The sequence below is a fragment of the Triticum aestivum genome, chromosome 3B (assembly GCF_018294505.1).
Source record: "Triticum aestivum cultivar Chinese Spring chromosome 3B, IWGSC CS RefSeq v2.1, whole genome shotgun sequence".
NCBI classification, from domain to species: Eukaryota; Viridiplantae; Streptophyta; class Magnoliopsida; order Poales; family Poaceae; genus Triticum; species Triticum aestivum.
In genome coordinates, this window is record NC_057801.1 from 50,875,973 (window position 1) to 50,893,648 (window position 17,676).

General features: G+C 44.1%; 1 protein-coding gene and 1 pseudogene across 1 annotated transcript; both read right to left on the reverse strand.

Moving 5' to 3' along the window:
* Positions 1 to 5,195: 5,195 nt before the first annotated feature.
* On the reverse strand, positions 5,196 to 11,449 carry LOC123067267 (cysteine-rich receptor-like protein kinase 6). The gene is made up of 8 exons (XM_044490142.1): positions 11,371 to 11,449; positions 11,281 to 11,309; positions 10,930 to 11,197; positions 10,443 to 10,668; positions 10,314 to 10,341; positions 5,704 to 5,823; positions 5,565 to 5,594; positions 5,196 to 5,414 (listed from the first exon to the last, which is right to left on the reverse strand). Exons 1-8 carry the CDS (start codon positions 11,447 to 11,449, stop codon positions 5,196 to 5,198), a joined length of 999 nt encoding a protein of 332 aa, XP_044346077.1.
* A 2,875-nt stretch (positions 11,450 to 14,324) lies between these two features.
* On the reverse strand, positions 14,325 to 15,826 carry LOC123064668 (cysteine-rich receptor-like protein kinase 6; annotated as a pseudogene).
* Between the last annotated feature and the right edge of the window lie 1,850 nt (positions 15,827 to 17,676).

Consider the following 17,676-nt stretch of genomic DNA (forward strand, 5'->3'; position numbering starts at 1 on the left):
CTGGTGACGGTTGCTACTGATCCGGGTGTTGACAACACTCATGCATGGTTGTGGTTGTGTGGTATGCAGTATATGTGTATTCTCAGTCTATGTAAGCAGTTGCATGTTGAACACTTGGTATGTGTATTCAGAGCAGCTAATTTCTGAATGTAAAAGAATACAACGTCATTTTTTCTAAGAGTAAGGCCCCGTTTGGAATCTCTCCACTCCGTTCTCCACGGAGCTGCAGAGCTCGGTTTGAGCTGCTCCATAAAAAGCTGCAACAGCCTGCTCCGCTCCGGGATCTGAGTCGCGGGAGCGGAGAGAAACCGAACAGGCACTAAATCGATACTTCTGCGAAGCTCCTATTTTTTCATTGGTTTATTGCTATTTCTCCTTACAAACCTACTGTCCGAAGAGAGTAGAGTTAATAGCCTTGGACTAATAATTGATGAAATCCCAGCACGTATATTGATGGGTGATATATATAGCAGATCTCAGTTAATTGCATGTTACGTGAACAGTGACTGCTTGCATGGTTTGAAAAACTGTTCTGTTTTTATTGAGTGGCTATACATGCATGTAGGGATGGGCATATTAACCTAGCACCCAACTACTGAACAGAAAAAACCGGGACCGAATTCGAAAAGACCGAATCCGAAAATTCCAATTCTTAGTTCAGTCTGCACTTTGTAAGAACCACAATTAATTTAGGAATTCCGGTCTTGTACTTTAGTTAACCAAAGTAATCGATCAGACAGATTAGATGCACATGGACAAATGCCTGCGTAAAAGCCCAGCCCACGCACAACCCAACATCTCAAGTCTTTGCTCATGTATGTGCCCTTCTTTCTTCACAGTACGTAGCCTCCAGCAATCCCCTCCTACCCTAGCCACCACTCCCGATCGATTCCTCACTCCTTATCCTAGGCGCCAGCGCGCCGCCTCTCCATCTCCCCTCTCCGCACCCCAACCGGCGACGATGGTGTAATTGGCTTATAAGTGTGTAGGCTTACTATGGGCGATGAGTTATGCATTACCAAGTTACCAACAGACCCTACTTATAGTCATCAATCTATGTTTGCATGTACACCTGTAGGCAAGAATCGCATTCCTGAAGAAACCAACAAATGGATAACCAACACATGAGCTTTTCTCAATATATACAAAACTTCACTGAAACATGCAAATAAAGCGCGGTGCCAGTTCTCTACCACTGTATCAAAGAAACAAACTTAGCCGAGGATCTCAAATCTAAGTGGAAAGTAGAAACGTTGCACTCTCCCTGTGTTGACTCAATGAACCTTATCTATATGTGTGAATGACTATGTTATCAACCAAGTACTAAACAAAGTTTTAAGAACTTCAAAAGGAAAATCGTCGCACAACAAGCAGTATGGCGCGGCGTGCCGCCGCGCACTACACGCTAGCTTTTAATAAAGTGCCAAGTTTTGCCCATTTTGGTTTGACAAAGTTGCTATTTGTATTCGGAGATGTTATTCCTGCACAAAGTCTGTGCACGGTTTGATTTTTAATTTTTATTTTGTAACTCCGAATGAGCTGAAATTTTAACTGAAGTTGCAACTTTTCATCCTCTGTATGCCTGATTGTTTTCAGAATTTTTCGACAAGTATAAGTAGGGCAGAAAAATATGTTTTGCTGCTGCTGTTTTTCTGGACAGATTATGTCCCATATTGTTTTATGCATATTTTGAACTTTTAAGTTGAATCTTTGTGATCCAATTGAGTTTATGAGTAGGCATACAACATTATATACTTTCTGGACATCCTCATGCATTTTTGTCCAAGGATTATTTGCAGCAAGAAACCTATTTGTTTATCACTACTAATGTCACCCCACGGAAAAGAAATGGGAGAAACGGTGTTTTGAAGTTTTTTTCACAGGGATTGGAGGAGATGCACCAAGAGTTATCCAAGGATGGTGAAAACCATAAGCTTGGGGATGTGAAAACATCCCCACTAAACCTACACACTCTCGGTTTGCACACGTCTAACTTCTGTTTTTCGATCAATGCACTTTATCGCATAAACTTGGAGCGTCTTTTTGTTTGTTTTTGCTTTGATTTTTTTTTGTGAGACCACCACACTATCATTTTTATATGAGAAAGAGCTACTGGAAATATGGGTTGACATATGTTGCATGATTTTATCATATTAGGAAAAGGGATGCCTAAGTTGATTTTTAATGACACATATAGTTGCATGATTCATGAGCTTGTTAATGAGTAATAATTTACAAATGCTTTATCATGAGCTATCTCTTATTCATGTTTTGATGATGTATGTTATTTTACTTTGTTTGACATGAATTGGTTAGTTCTATGGACACTCATGCATGCATCTAGATGGTCAACTTTCTCCCTTTTGCTAGCCCAAAAATCCCAACAAGTAAAAACTTGTTTCTAACACCTTCAACCAAAGTTTTTCCAGTAAGTCCACCATATCTACCTATTAGCTTTATGCTATCCCAAGTATGTTTATCATGATATTTGTGTTATCTATACCTCTGAATGAAAATGATTATGTTATTCATTGTAATGGTAAAAGTTGGTTAAAATAGCTCTCACGAACTTGATGCACATTTTATTATCATAGTATGAAATAAATATGACCCATTGTGATTAAAATTATGATGCTAGTGGCTTGATAAAATGTTTGAGGTTGGGAGTTATCCCATATGTGCTGTCACATGCAAAGCTTTCAACATGCTCCTTCATTTATTTAGTTGATATCATGTACTTTTGTTTATGGATGCCTATCATGGTGAAATAATGTGGAAATAAAGTGAGTTTAAATAAGTTTGTATAAATGGTTAGAGAGAAGCCTGGGCCACTAATCTAAGCCATACATCATTCATGGTGGAAATTTACTTACATGCTATGGTGAACCATCTATGATACACCCCACAATAAAAAGCCAACACCAAGTGGTAAATAAAAAGGGTGTTGAGATTGTTCATTTGTTTGTTTGTCTTGTTGTTTTGATGTGGGCTTGATCCATATCATGGGACAAGAGGTACCCCAGTTGAGGCTCTTAATGATACCATTATAGATAACTTAAATTTGCTTTGTGTCCCAAGTTGAGTAACCATGGCGTAGGTACTTGTATTCAAGGGGCATGAGACATCCAACCTTTACTTTGTCAAGCACACTACCCATATTTGCTTTCACATTAAACTTTAGTCATTCAAACTGCTCTCGGCTAGCTACCAAGCTTTCAACCTGCTCTCGGCTAGCTATCAAGGCCGGCGGTGGCGGCGCTATTTGCATCGTTTCCTTCTTGAAGGCATCGCCATGGAGAAGTTCAAGGCCACACTATGCTACCTCCGGGGGAAACCCTAGATCAGTAGATCAATTGACGGCGACTCTATGGTGTCGTTTCCCTCTTGGGGGCGTCATTCGTGAAGGTGTATACGGACCGAGGGACCAGTGGAAGGCTTTTTGGTGGAGCGGTGTTTCAGCTTACACATTGCTGGCGGCGGATCTCGGTGGCATGGCGCCGACGTCTGATGCGCGGAGATGGACTTGCGCAGGGAGGTGGCGATGTCTGGCATCGTGGTGGCATCGACGGCAGCTAGACCGGGCAAGATTGATGCAACAGTACAACACTGGAGATGGATTGGTGGCAGGTGGCTGCGGCGGCCTCATACCCGGCAGGCGTCCTGGTTGAGAAGTGCGCCGGACTGGTGGGTGCCCCATACCCGGCAGACGTCCTGGTTGGGACCTCAGGTCTTAGATGGTAGGTTTGGCTGTGAGGTCTGTGTATTAGGCTCAAACTATCAGCATCCCTTCATCAACTGTATAGGAGTAGCGACAGATGTTGCCTAGACGGTGGCTTTAGTCTTACTGTTGTATGACTTTGTAAGGTCTTGTGTGAATTTTTAATAAAAATGGCTGCATGCATCGTCCAAATGCAGAGGCCGGGGTCCTCCTCCTTTTCTAAAAAAATCCTAGGTGATTGCATGGGTGTACAGTATAGTAGAAAGTACACGGCTTTGTATGTGAGGGCCTTGGATTTTCTGATAGAAAGAAAGAAGGGAGGACGTTGGCCTTTAGAAAATCAAAGGTTCGACAAATAATCGTTCATGTCTTGTGCTAAGTATAATAAGAAGGAAGAGATCATGTCTTATGGTGGTTACAATCATAAAATGTTGCCACCCACTGGGTAATATTGTTCATCTGCCTGGCACGCTCAACATTAAAAATTTCATCCGTTATTCTGCGTGAGATGCTGTTATGTTGTGCAAAAAATTTAAAATCCATTGAAAAGTTATCAAACAGTTACCATGCCTTGTGGAATAATCCAGTCAAAATAATAATAACATTGGAATGGCTTACGAATTGTAGCCACATGTGTCAATTTTGCCACCCGAACCTGCTAGCTTTAAAATAGTGTCAATTTTGTCACTGAACCTTGCTAGCTGTTAGGTAGCTGCCGCCCCCGTGACCAGAGAAACCCTCCATGTAGCCCTTGGAATGCCCACCAGCTTTCAAGTAAAAGGTGTATGAAACTGTGCCACGTTTTTTGTGAAAAGGGATCATCATCATCATCACATCATTAAAACGTCATATGGATCCCCGCCGGCCAGCCATCAAGGGTTTGGCTTGCGCCACCTCAGTGATCCGCGTCACCCTCTTCCTCTCCGGCATGCATGCCTCAGTTCTTCTTTTTCTTCTTTTTCTTCTTCTTCTAAGGTCAGCTCTATGTCTCTCTATATATACCAGGAAGAGACATCCATCCGCGTGCGGGGTGCGCGTGACTTAGGACTTCGGCGACGCGGAGAGGAGAGGAGATGCATGTTAGGCCGGCGGTGAGAGGCAGAAGCGGAGAGGAGAGGAGAGAAATCCAAGGTGTTAGAGAAGCAGCCGGCCGGCGATGTGCGGCAGGAGGTCGGAGAGCAAGATGGTCGTCGCTCGTCCGCTGGCGGTGAGTGCGGCCCAGACGGCTTTGCTTTGCGGTTGAGGCGTGGCATGGCGCTGATTAGATTAGGTTAGATTAGAGTGTCGGGGCGTTGCGGCCGGGATTAGTTGCCGAGGGAGGAGGAACGACGGTAGTCAAGCGGGAGGGCCTCTTTCAATCCAATCCACCTTGAGCAGCTGTGAGTTTTGGTTTCCAACCAATGTGGATGCGCTCATGGAAACAAACAAACAAAAAGAAAAGAAAAGACGGGATTTTGCGGAGGACGGACTGAGCTATCTAGCAATAGCTAGGCTGGCAATCAGCCAGAGAAGCATGCGCGTTTTGTTTTGGTTTGGTGCACCCGCAACGCAAACGCCGCTGCAATCCGTACGGAGGCGTGGCGGCTGTGCACGTGCGGTGACGCACGCGGGTGCAGGAGCGACCAATTTTGACGCATACTTTTATCTGCTCAAGGCGATCCACATCAACACTATGTATACCTGGCCATATCTCGGCCTGGGCCTAGCCAAGCCCGATGCAAAAAACCTAGGCCCGGGCCCGGCCCGGCCATCGGGCCTGTTTTATGGACCCAAGCCCGGCCCGAACACGTAAAAGCCCGTCGGGCTTCGGGCCGGCCCGGCCCGACCTTTAGAAAAACGTGAAAACTATGTGCTCATCCGTCCAGTTATCACGTACCTATGTACAGAATCAGAAGAGATAATATAAACCAACTGTATCATAAGCTTCTATTCTATTCTATATATATACTCCATTCTTTCAAGAATCAAGTAATAATTTCTCTTACACCTTTTATAAATTGCGTTGTGGATGGTTCGTTGTTGGAACAATTTTTCTCAACTGTGGTGGTCTCCAAAATTAATAGGCCCAAGCTGTATATGTCTAACTTGATGGAGATGTTATCATACATAGTGTGAGTGCGCGTGTGCATGGTCACCGCGCCTGTACGTGGTCTAGGTAGTGCGTGAGTGGGTTTGTGTTCGTGCAAGTAGTGGGACACGATCTGGCCTCTGTGGTGTGATACGTCTCCAATGTATCTATAATTTTTGATTGTTCCATACTATTATGTTACCTTTTTGGATGTTTATGGGCTTTATTTTACACATTTATATCATTTTTGTGACTAACCTACTAACCGGAGGCCCAACCCGTATTGCTGTTTTTGTTCCACCATGGCTCGCATTGTGTGTCATCTCCTCATAAGCCCTGCCACATCTCCATCATGGCTCTTTCTTTTTCATCTGCCATCATGCCTCGAAATCAAAAGGATACACATGACCGAGCATTAAGCCTGTCATATACTCGTATTGATACGATTAATGAAGTAGGAGTCTGAAAAATAGCAACATACAACATTGGTAACAAAAGGGTGACCAGGGTTGCAATCGTTTTATATGATGGTCGCGCACTAAGCAGCTCGGGTTACAACATGGATAATGAAGGGTTGGACATCTGGCGACAACATCCGTCACTACTTTTTGGAAGCGGTGACCATGATGAACAAAAGATGGAAAGCATGTTGGATTCCTGATATATAATCAGTAGGTTATTCCCATAATTGTTACTCTTACTCATCTACCGGATGCTTACTTATTGCAATCATCTCAAGAGTAACAAAATTCGGTTATTGACTTCTAAATGCATGGTTTCTGTTAGATTATAGGCATACATCTGTATATGGTAGATTATGATTTGTAATCATTTCCTGCCTTATCTCTAGAAAAGGCTTCTTGCCCACTAAGCCTTGTACTCTATATGAACTGCCCGAGAGGCTCAATACAACATCCATCATATACCGCCATTCTCCTCTCTATCCCTTCTAACATGGTATCAGCCGCAAGTTCCTAGACCTAACCGCCGCACGCTTCCGCACCGCGCCACCCCTGGGAAGGTCGATCATCATGATCTCTTCCGTGGGGCGCGTGACCCATAGCAGGGTTCGTCCGTTGATCCGTGAATGGCTGCCCTGGTGAGTTTTTCCGATCTCTTGATTGGTTTTCTCTCCGCCGGTTGCTTGCCCGGTATTTTCTTTTTTGGGCCATTGCACTGTGGCACGCGGTCCCGGCCACTACCCGAGGCCGTCCTCACGGCTGCACTGACCAGCACACCGCCATTGCACCGCCCCTTCGGGACGTAGTGCCACGGCTCACGGTCCATGCCGCCACCCCGAGGTCTTCTCGCCGTTATCACCGACCCGCGAGTTGCTGCTGCATCACCCCTTCAAGCCGTAGCACCACGGCGCGCGTCCACCCCCTTTGTCTTCGTCCAGCACCAGCTCATCGCCAACGTCATCGTCATGTTCCCCGATCACTTCGTCTACTCCGACCACCGTCGGCAACATCGGCCCCTCACTGATTGGCGCCGCAACCGTCGTTGAGTAATTCTTTGCTGGCTCCTCTAACTCCTCCGACATGGTTTAGTCCCGATCTTCGCATGCCTGGTGCTGACAACACCGACGTGTGCTATCATCCCCAGTGTATTCCCAGGCCCGACAAGTCTGGAGCGGCGCATCGTCAACATCGACATCGTGCGTCTATGCATGCCCGGTGCTGGCAACATCGACGCGTGCCTTCGTCCATGATGTGTCCCCAGGCTTGCCAAACCCGGTGCGACGCCTCGTCAACAACGTCTTCTTCCCGGCGCACCACTACTTCGATACCACTGCACCCATGACTAACTCGGCGCCTCCTTGCGCCTGTGGCTCCACGGAGACTTCCACAACACCTGCCACCAAACTCGACAATCGATCAGGGCGTTCTTCGCATGAGTACCTCGACCATGGCTACACCACCCACGCTCTCGGCTACCTCGACAACGGCACAAAGGGCCACCACCTCGCTTGAGCAACTCGTCGGCTTCCTCTACAGTTAATGCACAAAGGGCCACCACATCGTCCATGACGCTCCCGCTGCGACTGCGGGGGGATGTCAGCTCGTCGGCTGCTTTTATCTCCAGTTTGACCGTCCGCGACGCTCCTGTTGTCTGCGCGACGCTACCGCTACGACTGCTGGGGGATGTTAGAGTATATAGGTATATCTCTGTATATGGTAGACTATGATTTGTAATTATCTCCTGCTTTATCTCTAGGAGAGGCTTCTTGCCCTCCAAGCCTTCTACTCTATATAAGCCATCTGTGAGGCTCAATACAACATCCATCATACTCCGCCAATCTCTCTCTCTATCCCTTCTAACAGTTTCCTTGCATCATGTACATCAAATATAAGAAAATAACATGCACCTATGTTTTTGGTTCGCAAGAAGATTGTCTAATAGAGATTATACTTAGTTATATGTGACGAATATCACTCAACAAAATCAGGCCCTAGTTTTGGTCTCCACCTCTAAACTTCTTTGCTGGACCATCAGCTTCAGCCTCTTCTTCTAAAAATAGTACAGCTATGGGTTAAATAACTGAGAGATGCTTCTATTATGCTATCTTCGGTGTTAATTTTTTTATTTTACAAATCAAGTGTGCAATTATTTAAGCATCTCGTTTTCAGCATGGCTCAATGTATACATCATGTGTTGCTGCTACATAAGAATTATTATTCTAGTATTCAGATAATCAGAAGTTGCACATCCGTCAGCCGGACGCAACATAGAATGTAGATGACCTATGCTAATTTGTTAACATCTACTCCCTCCGTTTCTAAATATAAGTCTTTGTAGAGATTGCACTATGAACCACATATTGATGTATATAGATGCATTTTGAAGTGTAGATTCACTCATTTTGCTCTGTATGTGGTTTATAGTGGAATCTCTCCAAAGGCTTATATTTAGGAACGGAGGGAGTAGCATGCATGTCATTTTTTCCTCCCAAAAGAATTATGCATCTTCTTTGCCAACAACATGACCATATACTAAATAAATATTGGATAATCAATTAAATCATTCATTGAGACACCTGAGTTATACCAAAGCACAGTTGCTAACTGGTGAATAATATCCTACTTGCGCACCACAGAAATATCCTATGCTATTGCAAAACATGGTAGTAGAAATAGTAGCTCATGAAGTAATTGATACTTCAATAAATTTATATATAGGAAACCTACCCAAAACATGATATCCAGAAGGTAGCTGACTGGTTTGGCATTTACCTGGCATAAATACAAAGAAATATGAGGCGATATATATGATTGAAGGAGCTACACTGAGGCCAACAATTCACCGAAAAAATCGGCGACTCGGTGTACTTTTCATCATGGTCAGCAAGTTATCAGGAAGAAACTAAAAAAACATGCACACATGGCTCCCATTGAGGATGCCAGCCATGTCCTGCTCCTCCCTGAACAACGTGGGCACAACGCGGTCATCAAAGAGCATCAGGGCTCACCTCGGGGACATGGCCATGGTAGGTTCGGCGTCTAGCGGATTCAGCATGGCTGGGTCATCTCCATGTTACATGTTGCCTGTCTCCCTCCCTCTTTCTTTGTCTTGGATCTTCCCACCTTCAGAAGCACATACCTCTGCATGTATATATACAACTAAAATATTTAGAAACACCAGACAAAGGCAGCTGAACCTCTCCAGAACAGTGGTAAAATAAAATAAAAATCGCTTGCAGGAGGATAGAATTGACGGATCGAACAGTAATTATTACAATAGATGAAATAATTTTTCTTCTTATGCTCCAAGGAAAAAGAGCAAGCATCTGGTGGGCAGGGAAACTGCTACACCCAGATCAATATTTTCCTACATATCATCACGAATCATAGAACTAATAGAATGACTTAATAAGAGAATTCGAGACAATGGGTTAGCACGTACACAGTGGGCGGTCTCGTAGATGAGGCAGATGATGGAGAGAGGGGCCCCCAGCCGAGCATGGACTGCACGACGTAGTCCTCCGTGCTTGTCTTCTGACGTGTAGTCGACGCTATGACCGTTCCCTTCCCTGCCGCCGGCTCCTCCTCCATACGGCTCACCACCGGAAGCCTCGGGAATTGCGGCGAGCCCCGGATTTGGGAGCCCAGAGAAGCGGTAGTGCGCAGGATGGCATCGCTGGGGCGCATGGACAGGAGGCTGGGGGGAGGGCACGGCTGGTGAGGTGCCGGTGCGAATCGTGGTGTGGCGTCGTCGATGCGGAGCAACATCAGGAGGCAGGAGGGCGCGTCGGGCCATTGGGGCGCGTCGGGCGATCGTGAGGAGCTTTGGTTTCTTTCGTGCTGTCTGAGGGACGTGGGATAGTCTTCCAGATCGGGAAAGAACGTGGGTGACGTGTGGTTTTTCTAATTCGCGAGTTGGGTGCCGGATCGATGTATGAGAGGAGGTTTACCTCTGGTTTTCGGAGGGTTTGAAAAAAAATCGCTAGGAGGACGTGGGTGGGAAAGCTAGCGAGGAGGGGGCATCGAAGGAGGTCGAACCATCATGACGTTCGATTCTCCTTTAATAGTAGAGATATTCTGGAGCTATGTATCCACTGACAACAAAGATTTTAGTAAGTATTGCTGGAGAGAATAAAATGCAGTTCACTTCATAAATGACTGAACAAAATGCTATCGCATTTGATGTCTGACTTACTACGATCCAACAACATTTTGTGTTTTCATCCGTGTTTGTTCTTGGCCGAAGAGTCTCGAGAGACCGAAATCAGCAATTTTCGGGATCATCTTATCATCCAGCAATATGTTCTCAGGTTTAAGATCCATATGGACAATGTTAATGCTGTGTAGGAAGGCTAAACCTTGGTAGATCCCCTTGATGATTTTGAAGCGTGTGTCCCAGTCCATTCCATCATTGGATACTTCTGAAGAGGTGAAACATTGAATAATGTAAGTACTCAAAGATAATAACTTCCAGCAGTACTTGTTTCTCAGAATGCCAGTACAAGAAAACCTGTTTGTATGGCAACATTTCCTTTGGATAAACATAATGTTACTGTCTTTTCTTGTCAATGTATAGCATCAAAATCTTAATAGAATATGCAGACAACCAAACACAAATTCATAGTATTTTTTTTTCAGGGACTTAAATACAGTTAAAACATAAAATGGAAATAATTATATACCAAAAAGATTCTTCTGAAGGTTCCCCTGCGGCAAGTACTCGTAGCAGAGTAAACTTTCAACAATGTCTGCAACAATATATCTTCCATTGTTCTGCACCACTTTCTTTTGGGCTTCATGGCAGTAGCCCTCCAACTTTACTACATTTTCATGATGCAGTTGCAGAGCCATAATACTCTGAACCTCGTTAGTGAATACTTTGTCACACGTGATTGGTGTATTTTCGGCAAGTTTCTTCACCGCAATTGTTTGCCCGTCTGGCGCAATCCCCTGTTCAAGCTCAAAAATACCTTTTCAGCAAATATTGGCATCTTATTGGCACGAAAATGTGAAGGCATGCATGGCCATATTACCATATAAACAGTTCCAATACGGACCCCCTCTTGATAGTACAGTTGTACCTACGACTCAATACCACCGAAAAGAAACGAAGAAAACAAAACCGTCTTCAGAGAAGTCCTTGAGGGGAAATAATCGTTTTAGTGCCCTTATATTAGAAAACCTGAAAAGCTTAATGCACATGATTAGTCCGTAAAAGTATTGTCATCAATCACCAAAACTATCCAGGGAAAATTATGCTCTAACACATGTGCTCCACGCTCTCGCTCACCACCGTCGCACTCGGGAACTACCTCAGCACACTGCTCGTCACGGTGGTGGCCAAGGTCACCATTAGGGGAGGCAAGCCAGGGTGGATCCCCGACAACCTCAACGTCGGCCACCTCGACTACTTCTCCTGGCTGCTCATCGCGCTCAGCCTCCTCAACTTTGTCGTCTACCTGCTCATTGCCAGCTGGTACACCTACAAGAAGACCAATGGATATTACCCGGACGCCAAAGGAGGAGCTGATGATTCACATGACCAGTGAGTGAGTGACTCACTCTGGCTGCAGCAGTTTGTGTCTGAATGTGCGCGTGTGTTCAGGAGGCATGGCAGAATAGATTGTTGAAAGAAGAAGAAAACGAACTTCAGAGTTCAGATAGTTGAAATTAAGGAAGGGAAATAAAATTGCATGGTAGATTTGTGACTTCAAGAATCAAGTGTTGTGGTGTTGATTAATTCTAGTGTCTTGGAAAAATCTGGCAGAAAAAAGTCCAGATGTTATGTAGTTTATTAGTTTGGTATGCAATGTGATCCAAAGTTTCTACAGCGAGTAGAAAAATTATAAGAGTGTAAAAGAATTTACATCAGGTTCATAAACGTCGCCGCTTGGATAACTTGTTGTATGGATGTCACCCAAACAAGTCATTTTCATCTCTGTTAAACTCAGAACATAACAAATTTTGTGAAAATATATTCTCGATTAAGCCTTTCCATATATATCGATGGCGACTCGAAAAGGTATCTAGAAACCTTTTAAAACTCAGTCAAGCTGAAACAATTGTATCAGTGGTGGAGTCCCGACTCCTTTGTAATTGCGGTCGCTTCTATTGAGTTGTACTAGAGTTTTGAGAGGCAATGATCAATATTGTCGAGGCCATGCAATATACATGTGCAAAATGAAAATGTCCTTTGTACTCAAATTTTTGTCTTCTTTGCCACATAGTGGTTTCTCAATTTTCCCTGGTTCTAAGACAGCACCTAAACGTAGCGCATTCAACATCCATCGTTCTGGTTCTTAACCATGTGGTTTTTCCTCATTTCTCAATGCCTCCTCTTCCTATTTAGGATTGATGTACATATAGTTTATGCAATCTCATGATGTAGTGGTTGGAGACCCACTAGAGTGAACTGTTGTGTACTAACTATGAAATATACAACCCTTATGTTTTCGATGCATGTAGCTACATTGTGATCTTTATATAGTGGACTATCTGTAGCCACAAATTGCATGAGTATGGCATGGGAGCTAGTCCAATTAATATAATTTACCAGCTTGGCATGCAGCTGGTTGGTTTCAACATATATTGTTAATTAAATCAGAGTTGGCACCACAATTATATTAGAATAGTTTGGTCCCCGTACACGTCTCACAAGCTTAAATACACCGGAAAGGTTGATATGACATTATTGTGAGATTCGGCTGTAGACCATTGTTAGAAGTGTAGCCATAAAACCACAATGTACCCAATTGGGTTTGATTCATTGTCCAAGCATCATCAAACGCACGCGCGCATGCAAAATTGCAGAATCAAACTTTAGTACCTCAATATTAGTTTCCAAGCAGACATATTAAAGTTATTTGCAAGGTTGATTTTGTAAAGAGGCAATGATTTCATTTTTCAGAAACAATATGAAGGGACCATCTCATAAGCCCCAACAAACGCCATGTTAGATAATGTAGACAACATGTGCACAAAGAGTTGCTTAGCTAAGATGTCAGTGGTACTAATATTGAAGAATGAGTGATTTATTGGGCGCCAATGCTGAAGTGGCAATATATATTACTAATATGATCCTTCAGAGTTCATATAGAGAAATTGGGCACCAATGCTTAAGAATGTCTCCTTTTCCTATTTAGGATTGATGTATGATCGTGAGATCCCCCGGGTAGGCCCATGACTAGGATATGGCCCAATAGACACTATTCACCTATTCTTCTTCGCTCACCTTCCTAGATCGCACCACGACATTCATCCGACTGAACTGGCATTAAAGATTGATGTTACCAACAACATAAAGAAAAACAGCTACACCATGAAATCATCTAGACCCTGGTAACGGACAACTTATCTACGCCATTACCAAGTTGTGGCCATAATACCACTGTTTTCTCTACTTCGACACCCCTATATAATCCCAAGTTAAAACAGAATCTAAAAAAGGTCATTAGAATTACCGAGATCTACGAGGTCACTCGGACATCATATTGTAGCCACATCGTTCACAGAAGAGAGAAACATCTACCAAGAGTAGGGTGTTACCCCTAGAACAGGGGCCCTAACCTGGGTAACAAAATATGAATTATATGTCATCAAACTATATCAAATTAAGTTGCAGGTAAAAGAAAGTGTATTTAGAGAGTAGTTGTTAAGTACCACCAAAAATAAAATTTAACATGATCCACAATGACGCACATCAGTGAGAATTATTCCTAAATCATAGTAGCAACAATGAAGCATGTTCTTCCATCTTTCACATCTCTCCTGAAAAGACCGAAGTTTCATGCTCCGTGGAAACTGAAGACCTGAATCATATATAGTGTACGTATGTAACCACCAGCTGAAATGCAGAACGAATTAAATGATTTTTTAGGGACATCAACTAAATGGTTCTGACAGAATTGATTGTCCTTATAGAGAAAAAGGAATAAAACTTTTCCTCTGCATTCTTATAAAACAAAATCATTACAACAATGAACTCGGACTTGGGCCATTGGGCAATGTTATATCGAGGTGGGGCTAACAAAATCATAACAATAGAAAGCCATTGTGTGCCCCCCGTTTATTTCATGCCGCATATGGCATTCAACTTTCAGTTGACCGTAGTCCGTTGAGCCTATCGACAATCTCTTCTATGGAAGGTCTCTTCTGCCGATCGATCTCCACACATTCTAGTCCAATTTTGATGCATACTTTTATCTGCTGAAGGCGATCCCCATCAAGATGTGAGCACTGAGACACTATGTGCTCATCCGTCCAGATATCACGTACCTATGTACAGAATCAGAATTATGATCCTTGGGGATAATATAAACCAATTGTATCATAAGCTTCTATATATATATACCACAGTCTTTCAAGAATCAAGTAATAATTTCTCTTACACTTTTTATAAATTGCGTCGCAGATGGCTCGTTGTTGGAACAAATTTTCTCAACTGTGGTGGTCTCCAAGATTAATAGGCCCAAACTATATATGTCTGACTTGGTGGAGTCTCACCTTTGTATAGATATTCTGGAGCTATGTATCCACTGACAACAAAGATTTTAGTAAGTATTGCCAGAGAGAACAAAATGCACTTCACTTCGTAATGACGGAACAAAATGTTATCGGATTTGATGTTTCACTTACTATGATCCAACAACATTTTGTATTCTCATCCGTGTTTGTTCTTGACCGAAGAGCCTCGAGAGACCGAAATCCGCAATTTTCGGGGTCATCTTACCATCCAGCAATATATTCTCATGTTTAAGATCCATATGAACAATGTTAGTGTTGTGTAGGAAGGCCAAACCTTGGCAGATTCCCTTGATGATTTTGAAGCGTGTGTCCCAGTCCATTACATATTTTACATTAGATACCTCTAAACAAGTGAAACATTGCATAATATAAGTACTCACAGATAATAACTTCCAGCAATACTTATTTCTCAGAATGCAAATAACATTTCCATTGGATAAACTGAATGTTACTGCCTTTTCTTGTCGTTGAAAACTTAATAGAATATGCAGATGCCCAACTTAATAGAATATGGAGATACTCAAATACAGTTTTAAAATAAAATGGAAAATATATATATACCCAAAAGATTCTTCTGAAGGTTCCCGTGCGGCAAGTACTCGTAGCAGAATAAACTTTCAACAATGTCTGCAACAATATATCTTCCATTGTTCTGCACCACTTTCTTCTGGGCTTCATGGCAGTAGCCGACCAACTTTACTACATTTTCATGATGCAGTTGCAGAGCCATAATATTATGAACCTCGTTAGTAAATACTTTGTCACGCGCGATTGGTGTATTTTCGGCAAGTTTCTTCACCGCAATTTTTTGCCCGTCTGGCGCAATCCCCTGTTCAAGCTCAAAAAACACGTTTTCAGCAAATGTTGGCATCTAATTGGCACGAAAATGTGAAGGCACGCACGACCATATTACCATATAAACAGTTCCAAATGCGCCTGTACCGAGTATACGCTCTGTGAGAACTGATCGGTGATAGTCTTTAGAAAATCTAGCGGCAAATCCTTGGGTAATGTGCTCAGAACACTCGGCTGCCCTCCGCTAGCCCCCGTTGCCATTTCTGATGATTGAACAAGCTTCGAGCTGAGCTGCTACAAGGCACAAGCTATGGATGGTCACAAATCCATGTTTACCAGAGCAAGACATATCTGTTTCAGAGAAAAGCATAACATCCCAACTTCATCAAATTTATAAAGCCACCAACCGGAGGAGAGATCACTATCTCCCCTCAGCCACTGCCGGAGGGGCGCCGTCTGCCGCCCAGCAGCCCACAGAGCGGCCAGACATGGAGCCACAAAACAGAGAGCGGGGAACGAACATGACTTGGCCTCCACCACCGGCCGCCGGCTTCCAAGGGGGAACCAAACCAACAGAGCCGGCACCCGACCTCACGACTAAACATGCATGAGATGGAATCTCTAGGATACTAAGCTATAAACATACTCCCTCCGTTCCAAAATAGATGACTCGACTTCGTACTAAAGTTAGTACAAAGTCGAGTCATCTATTTGTTGGAAATATGCCCTAGAGGCAATAATAAAAGCATTATTATTATATTTCCTTGTTCATGATAATTGTCTTTATTCATGCTATAATTGTGTTATCCGGAAATCGTAATACATGTGTGAATAACAGACACCGACATGTCCCTAGTGAGCCTCTAGTTGACTAGCTCGTTGATCAACAGATAGTCATGGTTTCCTGACTATGGACACTGGATGTCATTGATAACGAGATCACATCATTGGGAGAATGATGTGATGGACAAGACCCAATCCTAAACATAGCACAAGATCGTATAGTTCGTTTGCTAGAGTTTTCCAATGTCAAGTATCTTTTCCTTAGACCATGAGATCATGTAACTCCCGGATACCGTAGGAGTGCTTTGGGTATGCCAAACGTCACAACGTAACTGGGTGACTATAAAGGTAGACTACGGGTATCTCCGAAAGTGTCTGTTGGGTGACATGGATCAAGACTGGGATTTGTCACTCCGTATGACGGAGAGGTATCACTGGGCCCACTCGGTAATGCATCATCATAATGAGCTCACAGTGACCAAGTGTCTGGTCACGGGATCATGCATTATGGTACGAGTAAAGTGACTTGCCGGTAACGAGATTGAACGAGGTATTGGGATACCGACGATCGAATCTCGGGCAAGTAACATATCGATAGACAAAGGGAATAGTGTACGGGATTGATTAAATCCTCGACATCGTGGTTCATCCGATGAGATCATCGTGGAGCATGTGGGAGCCAACATGGGTATCCAGATCCCGCTGTTGGTTATTGACCGGAGAGTCGTCTCGGTCATGTCTGCTTGTCTCCCGAACCCGTAGGGTCTACACACTTAAGGTTCGGTGACGCTAGGGTTATGAAGATATGTATATGCAGAAACCCGAATGTTGTTCGGAGTCCCGAATGAGATCCCGGACGTCACGAGGAGTTCCGGAATGGTCCGGAGGTAAAGAATTATATATAGGAAGTGCTATTTCAGGCATTGGGACAAGTTTCGGGGTTATCGGTATTGTACCGGGACCACCGGAAGGGTCCCGGTGGTCCACCGGGTGGGGCCACCTGTCCCGGGGGGCCACATGGGCTGTAGGGGGTGCGCCTTGGCCTAGATGGGCCAAGGGCACCAGCCCCTATAGGCCCATGCGCCTAGGCTTTCCACCATGGAAGAGTCCATGTGGTGGAAGGCACCCCTAGGTGCCTTTGGGGGGAGGGAAACCTCCCCTTGGCCTCCGCCCCCCCTAGTAGATGCCATCTACTAGGGCCGGCGCCCCCCCTGGCACCCCTATATATAGTGGGGGGGAGAGGAGGGATTTTACACCAGCCCCTGGCGCATCCACCTCCCCCCGTTACGTCTCTCCCTCGTAGTCTCGGCAAAGCCCTGCTACTGTGA

What these genes read in the sequence shown, in the direction of transcription:
- LOC123067267 (XM_044490142.1), bottom strand. Translation starts at nt 11,449, where the DNA reads ATGTGCATTAAGCTTTTCAGGTTTTCTAATATAAGGGCACTAAAACGA. An exon ending in TAGCTCCAGAATATCTCTAC is followed by an intron (nt 5,824 to 10,313) that starts TATTAAAGGAGA and finishes ACTCACACTATG; the next exon opens with TATGATAACATCTCCATCAA. An exon ending in ACTGGACGGATGAGCACATA is followed by an intron (nt 5,415 to 5,564) that starts GTTTTCACGTTT and finishes GGCTAGGCCCAG; the next exon opens with GCCGAGATATGGCCAGGTAT.